This window comes from Myotis brandtii, unplaced genomic scaffold (genome assembly GCF_000412655.1).
Source record: "Myotis brandtii unplaced genomic scaffold, ASM41265v1 scaffold127, whole genome shotgun sequence".
Lineage (NCBI taxonomy): Eukaryota > Metazoa > Chordata > Mammalia > Chiroptera > Vespertilionidae > Myotis > Myotis brandtii.
The window spans coordinates 2,935,842-2,950,506 of record NW_005354464.1 but is presented as its reverse complement, the minus strand read 5'-3'; the positions used below and the strand labels follow the sequence as shown (position 1 = coordinate 2,950,506).

Sequence of the window (14,665 nt, the reverse complement as noted above, 5' to 3'; positions counted from 1 at the left end):
GCCATGGCTCCTTTGTGTTTTGCACAACAATTATTTATATTTACTAGTAAGTACCTAATTTGTGCTTTGTACTGTTTTAAGTTGAATAACAGCTGGTATGTGCCTGCCAGGGTCTGTGGCATGGTGGGCAATAGATAAGTGATCATAAAACAGTGAAGTGTGTGCTCAGATCAAGAACGGCACCGAGGAGGGGCATCAGAATAAAATGGTGGAGTTAGAGAACATATCCTGGAGAAGATGAACTCTAAAGGGTATTTTAGATTTAGCTCCAGAGGAGTGTGGGTGCCGTGGGAGGGGAGAGGCAGAGGAGTGGGGGCAGGGGTGATGAGGGAAGGACGAGGCTTTCTAGGCAGAGGAGCATGGAGAGAAGGCATGGAGGTCTGAGCTGCCTGAATATTTGGGGAACTACAAATGGGCCGTTAGTGGGGCAACAGGTGAGGGAAGTGGAGGATGAGGAGACACAGGTTTGAGCCTGATAATGAAAGGCTTTGTATGCATTGCTCAGGAGTTTGAATTTTCTCCTGAAGTCCTCCATAGGGAGCAAGAAAGGACTTGAAGCTTGGGAGGGATGTAGACATGATAAAATTGGAATTGCTGCTTCATCAGCAGTGTGGAGCATGGTTTGAAGGAGAACAAAGAAGCCAGCTGTCTAGGCAGAAAGCATGAAGGCCTGAACAGACAGTGACAAGGAGTTGGTCGAGAAGGTCTCAGAATTCAAAAGTTATTAAGAAGGATGTGGGCTCTGTAAGGCTTGGTGAATGACTGGCTAGGTAGGGTTGAGGGATTTTGAGATTGTTAAAACTATGAACCATTGTAAGTTAAGAGAGAGGCCAGTTGTCATCGCTGGGAGTCATCAAAACTCCTTGTGTTACTGTAAAAAGTTAAGCCAGGGCAAAAGGTATACTGGATGCTCACTGTGTCAGCAAGGGTGCATATGATCTCTCTGCTCCCTGAGACCTCTGGGAATGTGGCAGTCATCTGCGGTGACTCACAGGTCTGTGTTGTTTCACACAAATCCAGCCAAGCAGATGACTGCATCATCTAGTGCATTGGCCCATTCATTAATTCATTCATGCATTATTATATTGATCAAATATTTATGGAGCTTACATATTGGTGGGAGTGAGTAAAGGAGGGAGAAATTGTACATTGAAGTAAACAGAGATATGTTCAGATGGAGGAAAGTGTAGTTAGAAAATGAAAACAAAGTGAGGGAGGGGGCCTGGGTGGGTGGGTTGCAGGGAGTGGCTTTAGAAACAGCAGCTAGAGAAAGGCCGGCCAGGAGGTAAACTGAGAGCTTAGACGGGAGTGACCCTGGGAGGAGATCCTGGGGATGGCACTGAGGAAGGAGCTGGTTTGGCTGCCAGCCTTGTTGAAGCCACATCCTTTACCTTGATGACTACAGTAGCCCCTCACTGGGGTCCCTGCTTTGAGACCCTCTCCTCGAAACTCCAGTGCTTCCATGTCACAATGAGTAAAAGCCAAAGTGCTGACAGTGGCAGCAAGGCCCTCCCCAATCCAGTCCCTCTCTTTCCTCACTATTGCACCTCCTACGCCTTTCCTGCTCACTCCTCTGTTCCAGCCACAGTGGCCTCCTCCTGCTACCGGAACACGTCAAACATGCTCAACCTCTAGGCCAAGTACTGCATGGCTTGTCCCTCACTTCAGGTCTTGGCTCCTGTGTCAAGGGTTCCCAGGACCACACCCAGATTTGAAGAGTTGCTAGGAGGACTCATGGCATTCAGCATACTCATGGTTGTAATTTATTACAGTGAAAGGATACCAAGCAAAAGCAGCAAAGGAAAGGTGCAGGGGGTGAACTCTGGAGGCTATCAGGTGCAAGCTTCCAAGAGTCTTCTTCCTGTGGTGTCCCATGGGATGCACTTAACGCTCCCTGCGGTGCATTGGGATCACACTGTAAAGTGTTGTCAACCAGGGAAGCTCAGTGCTCAGAGTTTTTATTGGTAGCTGGTCACATAGGCAGCCTCTGCCTGGCATATACCAGAATCCAGACTTCCAGAAAGACAGCAGGGGTCCAGCGTAAAGCATATTGTTCGTCCAGTTTAGGTATGGTGAGCCATTCTCCATGGGGACGATAGGACCCCTCCTGATGTTCCTAGATGCCACCCAAGGCCAACCTTGCAAGCAGGCCTTTCCTAGGATAGTATTCTTTCCTAGAGAGCACCTGCTCAGGGGGCCCTTCGCCCACCATCCTACTTAAAATAGCAACTGCTCCACCCACACTCCTTGTCCTCCCCTCCCTGTTTGATTTTTCTTCATGGCGCTCATCACTATCTAAGATATTTGTTTATTGCTTGTGTCTCCTATTAGCATGTAAGCTTCATAAGGGCAGGGGTTTTTCCCGCTTTGTTTCCCACTGAACCCTCAGTACCTGGATGATGCTTGGCACATGGTAAGCCTCAATAACATGTGAGGATTGAAAACAGGAAAATATGGCACATGTGGTTAGAACAAAGCAAGCCATGCAGAGAGAGGGAGATGTGGTTGCTGAACAGACGAGGTCAGAGCAGACAGTGAGCTGTGGTTCCAGGAAAGGGTTTATAGGAACATATTTCTTAAGTCGCATGACTCCCCCATAGAGTTGTCCAAACCAGATCTTTACCTTTTCTTAACTTCAGCTCACTCCCAGCTCTCCTCAGGGCCACAGGCCTGTCCTTTTTTCTTTTCCATTTAGTGGGATTCAGAGTCTCCTATTCTGTGCAGTATAACACCTCTGCCCTAGAAGTTATCACATTGTAATCATTTAATTATTTGTGTAATTTATTTAATATGTGAGTTCTCCATTAGGCTGAAAGTTTCTGGCTTGTTAACACTATGTCCTCAGTGCCCATCCCAGAACTCAACAAATACTTGAGTGAAATGACTAGTTTTTCTTCAGAGTGACAGTGGCCCTGGATTAGGCCAGACTTCTTGGGAAAGGAAGAGCCTGCCCAGATTCCCCAGCCCCAGACTTTCAGCCTAAACCCCGAGCCAGCATCTCCTTAGCCTCCCTCTAGGATTGGAGCACACAGTGTCAAGCAAATACCAGCTTCACCATGACTTGGCTGTGATGCTTTGCTGTGCATGTTCACTTTGCAGGAGTCCTTGGAAAAGGCCCAGCTGCTTGCAACAATCGGGGACCAGCTCATCCAAAGCCACCACTACGCAGCGGACTCCATCAGGCCCAAGTGTGTGGAGCTCAGGCACCTCTGCGATGACTTCTTCAATGAAAACAAGAAAAAACATGACATTTTAGAAAAGTCTTTGGAATTACATAGACAGCTGGACAAGGTGAGCAAAACAAAGCTGTGACCGTGATGTCTGCAAAATTTTCTGTAAAGCAGTCTTAGTCAGACTTGACCTCCCTGCCCCACATGGTTGCTGAGAAGATAAAGAACTTCATGGGGAACAGAGCTCAAGAGGCATTACAAGCTGCAGGTTCTAGGTCACAGGGGTATTGAAGGTCAAAAGTGCCTCAGTCAACCCACCCATTAGAATGAATTGAGTCTGTTTTCCTGGGTGTGGACCCAGAATTAAAGAGTGTGCTCTGGCCCTAAGCCGGTTTGGCTCAGTGGATAGAGTGTCGACCTGTGGACCAAAGGGTCCCAGGTTCTATTCCAGTCAAGGGCATGTACCTCGGTCAAGGGCATGTATCTCGGTTGCAGGCTCCTCCCCACCCCGGGCCCTGGTTGGGGCACATGCAGAAGGCAACCAATGGATATTTCTCTCACATCAATGTTTCTCTCTGTTTTTACCTCTCTCTTCCACTCTCTCTAAAAATCAATGGAAAAATATCCTCAAGTGAGGATTAAAAAAAAAAAGTGTGTTCTGGCTTGGCCCTGTGGGACATTTTTTTGATTCCCCCTCAAGCATACAGAGACCAAGCCCTATATTTGCAGAGTGCTTCTTCTCATCTGAAGACATCGGATTGTGAATCCTTTGGGAAAAGCTTAAGTTATAATGACCATTTATACACTCCTACCATTTATAGAGGACCTAGATAACATGTGAGCACTGACCATTTATACACTCCTACCATTTATAGAGGACCTACTATGTTCCCAGTGGGAGCATAATTATGTCATCTATTTAATCCTCAGATTAAATAGATAACATGTGAGCATTGAAAACAGGAAAATATGGCACATGTGGTTAGAACAAAGCAAGCCATGCAGAGAGAGGGAGATGTGGTTGCTGAACAGACGAGGTCAGAGCAGACAGTGAGCTGTGGTTACAGGAAAGACAAGTTATGAGGAAGGTATTAATGGCCTCAATTTTCAGAGACAGAAACTGATATTGAATGTGGTTAAGTCCAAGAGTTGCAACACTTAGTGCATGAGAATTGCCAGGTGAGTTTGCTGTATTGCAGATTCCCTGGTTTGCCACCCCGGAGACTGAGGTTCAGTAAGTCTGGGCGATGCCGTAGAATCCGTGTTTTCAGCAAGGGCCCAGGTGATTGTGGTGCAGGTGGTACAGGGACACACTGAGAAACCCTGGGATAAGTGACGGCCTGAGACCGCACATGGAGGAGAGAGGGGATTGCAGATTTGAAGTCAGGACTGCCAAATTCAAACCCCAGGCTCCAGAGACTAGACAGCAATGCTGTGTGAGCAGAGGGCTCACAGGGAGGGAGTGCAGCCTCTGGTGCCCTTTGGCAGTGATCTCTTGGACAAGTGCCCAGTCAGCAGGGGCAGTGACTTTTGGAGCCTTCCCTGTCAGCTGTTCCCAGGCAGCACGTGGCTTATGGCCAGGAGTGGGGGAGCTCCATTCCTATAGCTCTTTCTCTGCGTTGGGTGGGGCACCCGCCCAGGCTGTTTACATCATCTCATTGCTAAAGAGATTTTAATGTCAGTGAAGTCCAGCTGTTCCAGAAGCAAGTGGCTCAGAAGGACCTGGTGCGCAGCCTGCTCTGTGGGCTGAGCTCTCTGCAGGATCAACTACTGTTTCCCTCAGTCCATATCTGCTCCAGAGATAACAGCCTAATGCTGAGCTGAGTGTGTGTGTGTGTGTGTGTGTGTGTGTGTGTGTGTGTGTGTGTGTGTGTCTGGGAAAGCAAGTAGTTGCTGTGACTGCGGAAGACCCCAGCCTAATGTTTTCTGCAGATCTAGGCATGATGTTTCAAGACAAAGTTTTCACAGTATATATTAAAGCGTGATTTCCTACTACTTTGAAAATCCAAAAATGTAGGAAAGAGGAGGGAAGAAGTTACTGGTGGATGCCTACACATCCTACTTCCCTTATCACTTAATAATAATAAGTGATAATTATTAACCTTTAAATACCTTTATTGGTCTGTGTGGTTTTTGTTTTGTTGTTGTTATTCTAAAAGTAGCACACATTCAATGTAGATAAATAGGGGGAAAATAAAAGACAGATTTAAGTTGCCTGTAATTTCCCACTTAGTGATAACTCCTTTGGAGTGCTTTTCCCTTGTATAGTTACTTGACGTAGCCCTTCAGGTCACCTGGAATGGAAATGCAGGTGTACTTGCTCTGGCAGCTCATGTAAATATTCAGGCATCACCAGGGCCCTTGTCTTTCTGTGTACATCTGTAAAAAGTTGAACTGTTAGAATTTATCACCTACCTGGTTTCATCCCAGCATTCTGGAAAGTGTGAGTACTGCTGTTCTCGAGTTACAGAACTTTTCATTCTTGGATGCTTCCCTGGGAAAGACAAATGACAATACGTGCAAATGCGGACAGAGGAAAGTGTTTTTGTTAAAAAGACAGTCCCTCCTGCAAGCAAAGCATGTAGGGGCCAGGTCTGGTGCCTCATTAGTTACCCTGTGCTCTTGTAACCAGTTAGGAGGTAAGACAAGTGGCCTAGAAGGTCAACCCGAGAAGTCATTGGTTACATTTCTCTATAGTGAGACCAAACTTAGAAGTCCTTGCCTTTCTCCTCCTGGAGGGATAGTAATTGCTGTCAGTAGAAAAGGGCAGAATGTTTACACGATGCATTTTACTGGTTGGGTGACTTCCCTGAGAAGTGGACAGATGTAAAATTGGTTTGGGTTTGTCCACCTCACAGTTGTATTTACAGGGGTTAGACCTCTCGACTTCATGCTGTCCCAGGACAAGTTCCCAGTGTCTCGGAATCCTGGTAGAGCCAGAGGAGCGCAGACCTCCCAAGGGACTGAGGTGGCTGAGCTGTGGTCAGGCTAACTGCACAGGGCACTGTGTTTCTTTTCAAAAGGTCAGCCGGTGGTGTGAGGCGGGAATCTACCTCTTGGCTTCCCAAGCTGTAGACAAGTGCCAGTCTCGAGAGGGTGTTGACGTTGCCTTGACCGACATCGAGGCATTCCTGGACACAGCGACGGAGCAGCAGCTGCCCAGCCCCAAGGAGATTTACAACCAGTTTGAGTTGATTCTCACCCCTGATGTAAAGGTAATGTTAGTGGGTTATTTTCATCCTGTGGTTGGGAAGGAGGCATTGGGGGCCTTTGCCTGTTGCTGAAGAAAGTCCAGGCAGGATATACTGAGCAGGCTAACCAGTCCTTGAGCCCTCAGGGGGCCTCTTAGACTCCTGGCAAACTGCTTCTTGGCAGACTGACCTTTCACAGTCTGACTCAGTCATTCATTTCTCTACAAATCTTCACGAGCATCTCTCATGTATCGTGCACTGTGCCAAGAACCAACAGTAAACAGAAATAGACACGGTTCCATCCCGCATGGAATTTACAGTGTAGTGGGAGAGGCTGACATTAATAAATGTCAAACACAAAACACAAAAATGTGTTCCAAGCTGAAATGAGTGCTCTGGAGTTGGGATTCAGGGTCCTATTGGGTATGTGACAGCGGAACTTGACCTGGCCTGGGGGTCACTTGGAGCAAGTCCTAGAGAATGAGTAGAGAAGATGGGGGTCCTTTTCAGTCTGAAGGAATAGCATGTGCAGAGGCTGCAGGGCTGGAGGGAGCCTGGCGCAACTGCAGAACTCAAGGGTCAGGGTGGCTGGAGTACAGAGAGCAGACAAAGAATGTTTGGGGTAAGATTAGAGAGGGAAAGACGAGGTGGGGCTCTGTGGGCCGTTTTAAGGAGTTTGGCCTTTCTTCTAAGAGCAGCGGGAAGCCACTACAGAATTTAAGCAGGGGAATAACTTGATCTGATTTGCATTTGAGAGGAGCACTCTTCTGTGAAGCCAGCGAGTTATGAATAGCACGCCTTCCTCGGATACCCACATCATTTTGCACGTACCTCTGCTCGAAAGGCTTCATCACCTCTTTTAAGTCATGGACCCTTTTGAGAATCTGATTCACCTACTTTTAGGGAGTTTGATATAGGCAGTTTTTACAAAAATGCAGACAATTCAACAGGGATGGTGAAGCCTCTTGGGGCTAGCAAGAAACAGGGAGCAGTTACCACTCCTAATCCTAAAAGGCAAAGGGGTCCTTGGAAGTGATGCAGCTGTGACTGTAAGAGAGGCAGCTAGTAAAGGCTGTGGCCTTGGGCAAAGGAATACTAGACACTGGTGGAGAAATATATACCACTACACTGAAAGGTCACAGGTTCGATTCCCAGTTAGGACGCATACCCAGATTGTGGGTTCTATCCCTGGTCAGGGTGCATTTGGGAGGCAACTGATCAATGTTTTTCTCTCTCTCCCTCTCCATTCCTCTCTCTCTAAAATAAATTTTTTATAAAAAAAATAAAATAAAACAGCTGTAGCCAGTTTGGCTAGTGGATAGAGAATTGGCCTGCGGACTGAAGGGTCCTGGGTTCGATTCTGGTCAAGGGCATATGCCTGGGTCGCATGCTGGATCCTCAGTGGGGGATCTGCAGGAGGCAGCCAATCAATGATTTTTTTCTCATCATTGATGTTTCTATCTCTCTCTCCCTCTCCCTTCCTCTCTGAAATCAATAAAAATATATAATTTTTAAGAAGAATGAAACAACCAAAATATCCCCAAAGCCTATCTATTCTTTTAGTTTGAAGTAAAATTCTAGGTTATAAGATTAAATATACTATGTGTCAGAGAATGTTTTATCCACTGAGGGGTAATGACTTTGTTGTCAAAACTGGTACTTTACACATATAAAAATATTCCAAGATACATGTATATACACAGGTTGGTGTAGACACATGGTTCTCTTTACTCGGGTAGCAGAGAGGGCCTAGGAACAATGAGACACCAATATCAATGAGCACACCGAGCACCCAGAGCTTGGTTTCTAATACTATTCTCCAAGAAAAGAGACCCAGGCTCCTTGGAGATATGACTGATTCTAGGACTGGGGCAGGAAATATACAAGGTGATCTTGGGAACATCTTACCAGGTAGAATGTCAAAAAGTCAGGAATTGCTAAAAAGCAAAACAAACCACAGTGATGGGACATAGGAGGCAATCGAAAGAGCTCCCCATGGCCAAAGCTGGAACCATCTGAGCAACAGAATTAATAGAGTAGTATTGGATTACAACCCAAAGCATAAAATAGATCTCCATGACTCCATGCTGATATAAATAAGTGGTGGAATACATACATAAATAGAGAGGGGAGAGGAAACTAATCTCACATGCAGAAGAATTCCACATTATTTATGTAGATACTTAGCCCTCGTGGAGGTGGAGCAAGACTTCCCCTCCTTAAGTGGGGGCTACACATAGTGACTTTCTTCCAAAGGGTACAGTATGGGAAGGGAGAGATGGAAGAATGACTTCACAGCGGAGAAAACTAATATACTACCCCAGCCAGGTGATCAAGGTCAACATCAACAGTATTAAGTCATGCACATGGTATGATGTGATGTGATAAAAATGGCACGTCTATGGTCTTCTCCCCCCAAAAAAACATAACTTCAGTTTAATCATGAGAAAAACATCAGAGAAATATCAACCGAGGGACAGTCTACAAAATACCTGACCAATACTCCTCAAAGCGTCAAGGTCATCAAAAACCAGGAAAGGCTGAGAACTGGTCACAGCCAAGAGGAGCGGAAGTCATGACAACTAAATGTAATATGGTATCTTGATGGGACCCTGGGGGAGAAAAAGGCACATTAGGTAAACAGTAAGGAAACCTAAATAAAGTATGTACTTTATTTAATAGTAATGTACCTTATTTAATAATTTTGTACTTTATTTAATAAAGTATGTACTTTATTTAATAATTTTTTAAAAAATCAGAATAATGTATCAGTATTGATTGATTAATTATAACAAATGTACCATAGTAATGTAAGCTGTTAATAATAGTGGAAAGTGACCGTGGAGTATATGGGAACTCTTTATACTATTTTGCAATTTTTCTGTAAATCTGAAACTATTCTAAAAAATAAAATTTGTTTCTAAAAAGCTGGTACTCTAAGTCTAAAAGGTTGAATCCGTTACATTTCAGACATAACGATTATCAACACAACATCAGCCATTACACTGTTGTTCTTGTAGCAGCCACCTGTCTCTGTCTGAGGCTCCTCGAGGCATTTCCCTAGTACATGGCGATTGAGCTGCCCCCTTAGTGCCGCTGTTTTGATTTTTCTCCCTCATTCGCTCTCAGCGCCCCGTGTAAAGAATGACATAATCTCAGTAGAAAATTGCAAAATTCAGTTCTTCAAATGTTTCTTGGGTGCCCAGTTTGTGCTTTATTCTGAGAATACAGTCCAGTACAGAGCCCGCAGTCACGGTGCTGACAGTGGAGTGGAAGACAAACATTTCCCCAGCAATGCTCCTAGGTCCAAGAGCATATAAAATGGAGGGACAAAGGTAACACAAGGGAGGCAGTGGTCAGGATCAAGTATGAAGAGCCTGGTGCTGCAGGATGAGGCATGAGGTGTCATTGCAGGGCTTTTGAACAGGTGAATTACATGATCAGATTTAGCTTTCAGAAAGATAATTCTGAAAAAAAAAGGAAAAAGATAATTCAGATTGTGGTATGGAGAGTGGACTTGCAAGTAAAAATAGGAGAAAAGGGGGAATGCAGTTGTTAATCTTGTACCAACCTCCCCCTGGTTTGAGCTTAGGAATTTAGGGTCTCTTCTGAATGCCTCAGTTTAATTCAGTGAACCATTTGCAGGGTTCACTCTGGGGTCTTAAGGGATAGATCCAAAAGAGCAAAGATGATTCGAGTCCTGTCCGGTCCAACGGTGAGTCGTTGGGGTCTAGCACGTGGCACTGACCTCACACCAGGGATGCACAGCGCACATCATCAATTTGACAGCCATCCATCCAGTCAGATGTTCTCTTTCTGCAGCAGTTAACACCCAAGTCTCGGTTTCCTCAAACTCATCACTGGGCCACCAGGGCAGGTAGTAGTGGCTGCTCACCATCAAACTGACATTGCCATCACCCTGACGTAAGGGAATTTGGCTTCTTTTGGGACTTGGACTCATAGCTGTGTTCTCAGAACCTCCGGTGCGTTGTTCAGCCGTGCTTCCTGAGGCCAGGGGCACATTCTCTGAAGAGACTATTTAATCACAGACCCTGAGCTTAATCAAGTCCAGGGGTCAGCAAAGTATAGCCTGTGGGCCAGAGGGGCTTGCCATCTACTTTTGTATGTCAAGTTCGATCAGAACACAGCCACACTCATTCGTTTCTGTATTCTCTATGTTCTATGACTGCTTTTATGCAGCAACAGCCAAGTACAGGAGTTACCTCAGGGACCAGATGGCCTGCAAAGCCTGAAGAGTTTTACTGTTTGGACCTTTACCGAAAAGTTTGCCAAACCCTAGTCTAACCAACCTGTCCAATAGATATATAGTGCAGCCTGGCTGGTGTAGCTCAGTGGTTGAGCATCAGCCCAGGAACCAAGAGGTTCAATTCCCCATTAGGGCACATGCCAGGTTCTGGGCTCGATCCCCAGTAGGGGGCGTTCAGGAAGCAGCCAATCAATGATGTTTCTTTCTCATCAAAGTTTCTATTTCTCTCCCTTCCTCTGTCTCTAAAAATCAATAAAAAAATATTTAAAAAAAGAAATATAGTGCAAGTCACATATGTGAGCTAATGAGATTTTCTAGTAGTCACATTTTAAGAAGTGAAAAGAAACAAGTGAAATCAAATTTAATAATGTTTTATTTAACCTATATCTGAAACATCCTTTCAACATACAATTGATAAAAAAAAATGAGTGAGATATTTTATATTCTTTTTGCATAAGAAGTCTTCAAAATCCAGTGTGTATTTCCCACAGCTCAGTTCACACCAGACACATTTCAGGTGCTGAAGAGCCTCATAGGCTAGTGGTTACTAGATAGACAGTGCAGGTCTGCACTCGGGCCCACCAAAGAGTGAGATGAGCCCCAGCTCTTGATGCAGAGGTCAGCGTTGACAGGGCGGAACAGTTTTTCTATAACTGACACTCCTGTCCTGCCTCCAAGATACTGGCTCCTTCCCTCAGAAGATGGCCCAGCATAAAAAAAAGACAAATTTACTTGTATAGTTGCAAAATGTGGCAACCTCCGTGTGTGTGTGCTGAGCTTGTACTTTCAGAATTAGGCATCCTCAAAGCACCCTGCATAACTCTTCTAATTCTGGGTCCCTTTTTTGATGGTTAAAATCATCCACGAGACAGATGTCAGAGTCAGCAGGACAAAGAAAAGGTACCCACTTTCCTTGATCCACCAGAGCTAGAGGGATGTCATGCTTCAAGTGAGGCCAAAAGAAACATTCAGCTGAATTCAGGCCTTGGTGAAACTCAAAGACATTTGGGTCTTGTTTCTTATTTCCTGAGTCCCTGCTTTAGAGCATGTAGTCAGTTTTGGAAATGTCTGTGAGTTTCATCTCTCCCCTGGTATTTCTTCAGTTTCTTTTTTTCCTACTTATATAGAGAGAAGGAGTCACACTGAATAACACTTAAATGTGTTGTGTGGGTTTTTAAAATATATATACTAGAGGCCCAGTGCACGAAATTCATGCACTTTGCGGGGGGTGGGGGGTTCCTCAGCCCGGCCGCCCTCTCGCCGCAGTCCAGGAGCCCTTGAGGGATGTCCGACTGGGGCCTAAGCTGGCAGTCGTACATCCTTAGTGCTGCCACAGAGGTGGGAGAGGCTCCCACCACTGCCACTGTGCTCGCCAGTTGTGAGCCAGGCTCAGGGCTTCTGGCTGAGTGACACTCCCCCTATGGTAGCACACTGACCACCAGGGGGCAGCTCCTGCCTTGAGAATCTTCCCCCTGGTGGTCAGTGTGCGTCATAGCAACTGGTTGTTCTGCCGTTTGGTCAATTTGCATATTAGCCTTTTATTATATAGGATTCTTTATTGATTTCAGAGAGGAAGAGAGAGGGAGAGCAATAGAAACATCAATGATGAGAGAGAAACATCGATCGGCTACCTCCTGCACTTCCCCTACTGGGGATGTAGTGCACAACCCGGGCATGTGCCCCGACTGGGAATCGAGCTGTGACTTCCTGATTCATAGGTTGATGCTCAACCACTGAGCCATAACAGCTGGGCTGTTGTGTGTGTTTTTTAATTACAGATGCTTGTGGTTTTCTTGATCCTGTTTCAGAACTTACCCAATTCTTTCCCCCAGAACACTTAAACTCTTTCATCCATCAAGGACTTTATTCAGGGTATATTCTTTATTTTTAAATTCCCCTGTTCTGTAAGTTGTCCTAATGCCCTTCATCCATGGCCTATGGCACCCTTTTCTACATTAATGGACAGGGCTGAGTGAACATTTATCCACTCACCATATATTTAGCGAGTACTACTCTGCTCTGGAGATGCAGTAGTGAAACACAGTCGTTGCCAATCCATGGGAGATTCAGACTCCTAGAAGCACATTCTGGTGCAAGGTGAGACATGGATGACTTGCCTATGAGGGAGGTTGGGCGTGGGGAAAGGGGGAGATGGGTGAAAGGAAATGAGTCATGTCCTCAGGCTCAGTGCAGAGCAATCTCATGATTTGCTTTTGTTCCTGCAGGCCAACACCCAGAAAGTCCTACAGAAGCTGGGAGACGTACAGGAAATTTTTCACAAGAGGCAAGTGAGTCTGATGAAACTGGCAGCCAGACAGACTCGTCCAGTGCAACCTGTGGCCCCCCATCCTGAGTCCTCCCCAAAATGGGTGTCACCAAAAACCAGCCAGCCTTCCGCCATGGGTAGGTTGTTTGGGGAAGGAAGCTTTGTGGCATTGTTTCATGAGGGTAGACATTGTGGTTATTTAAGATGAACAGTGGTTGTTGATTTGACAGATAGTATTTAAAATAAACCACAGATATAAAATACTACAGGCATTGAGGAACTTATAAAGTTTGATAAAACTAAGGGCCTAGATGCAAGGAGAAGCTCATAGTCTAGCAGAGGAATAATAAAAATGCGCAAGTAACATCTGCATAAAAGAGACTTCATAAGGACCTTTAAAAGTCCCACCAGATCCTATTAGCAATGGAGTGGTAAAGTTGGTTCTTTGAAAAGATTGAAGAAATAGTTAAGTCCTTATTATAACGCCACATAAGTTTGTTTTTTTTTAATTTAATATATTGGGGTTCGCAAAACCATACAGGTCCCAAGTGTACAATTCAATAAAACATCATTTGCACATTGCATCGTGTGCCTATTGCCGCAAGCAAAGTCTCTTTCCCTCCCAATTCCCCCCAACTTTGCCCACCTCCACCTAGCCTCTGGCTATCACCACACTGTTGTCTGTGTCTATGGTTAACCCCTTCACTTTCTTTCATCCAATCCCTCAACCCTATTCACCTCTGACAGTTGTCAGTCTGTTCCATGTAACCATGCCTCTGTTTCTATTTTGTTCTTGGTGGTAAAGTTGGTTCTTTGAAAAGATTGAAGAAATAGATAAGTCCTTATTATAATGCCACATAAGTTTTTTTTTAAATTTAATAATTTAATATATTGGGGTTCGCAAAACCATACAGGTCCCAAGTGTACAATTCAATAAAACATCATTTGCACATTGCATCGTGTGCCTATTGCCGCAAGCAAAGTCTCTTTCCCTCCCAATTCCCCCCAACTTTGCCCACCTCCACCTAGCCTCTGGCTATCACCACACTGTTGTCTGTGTCTATGGTTAACCCCTTCACTTTCTTTCATCCAATCCCTCAACCCTATTCACCTCTGACAGTTGTCAGTCTGTTCCATGTAACCATGCCTCTGTTTCTATTTTGTTCTTGGTTTATTTTGTTCATTAGATTCCACATGTAAATGAGATCATATGGCATTTATCTTTCTCTGACTGGTTTATTTAACTTAGCATAATAATCTCCAGGTTCATTCATGCTGCCACAAAATGTAAGAGTTCCTTATTCTATATAGCCACATAGTATTCCATTGTGTAACTGTATAACAGCTTTTTAAAAATATATATATGTTTTTATTGATTTCAGAGAGGAAGGGAGAGGGAGAGAAAGATAGAAACATCAATGAAGAGAATCACTGATTGGCTGCCTCCTGCACGCCCCCTACTGGGGATGGAGCCCACAAGCAGGGCATGTGCCCTGACCTGGAATCAACCATGACCTCCTGGTTCATAGGTCGACATTCAACCACTGAGCCACATTGGCTAGGTCAGTGGTCGGCAAACTCATTAGTCAACAGAGCCAAATATCAACAGTACGATTGAAATTTCTTTTGAGAGCCAAATTTTTTAAACTTAAACTATATAGGTAGGTACATTGTTATTAACTTAATTAGGGTACTCCTAAGGCTTAGGAAGAGCCACACTCAAGGGGCCAAAGAGCCGCATGTGGCTCGAGAGCCGCAGTTTGCCGACCAC

General features: G+C 45.0%; 1 protein-coding gene across 1 annotated transcript in view; it reads left to right on the top strand.

Moving 5' to 3' along the window:
• The window catches only part of MCF2L2 (MCF.2 cell line derived transforming sequence-like 2), a 146,509-nt gene that overhangs the window by 13,064 nt on the left and 118,780 nt on the right, over window positions 1–14,665 (top strand). The window contains exons 6-8 of the mRNA XM_005859496.2: window positions 3,100–3,291; window positions 6,194–6,385; window positions 12,854–13,031. Of these exons, the coding sequence (XP_005859558.2) occupies window positions 3,100–3,291; window positions 6,194–6,385; window positions 12,854–13,031 (562 nt within the window). The remainder of the gene's footprint in view (window positions 1–3,099; window positions 3,292–6,193; window positions 6,386–12,853; window positions 13,032–14,665) is intronic.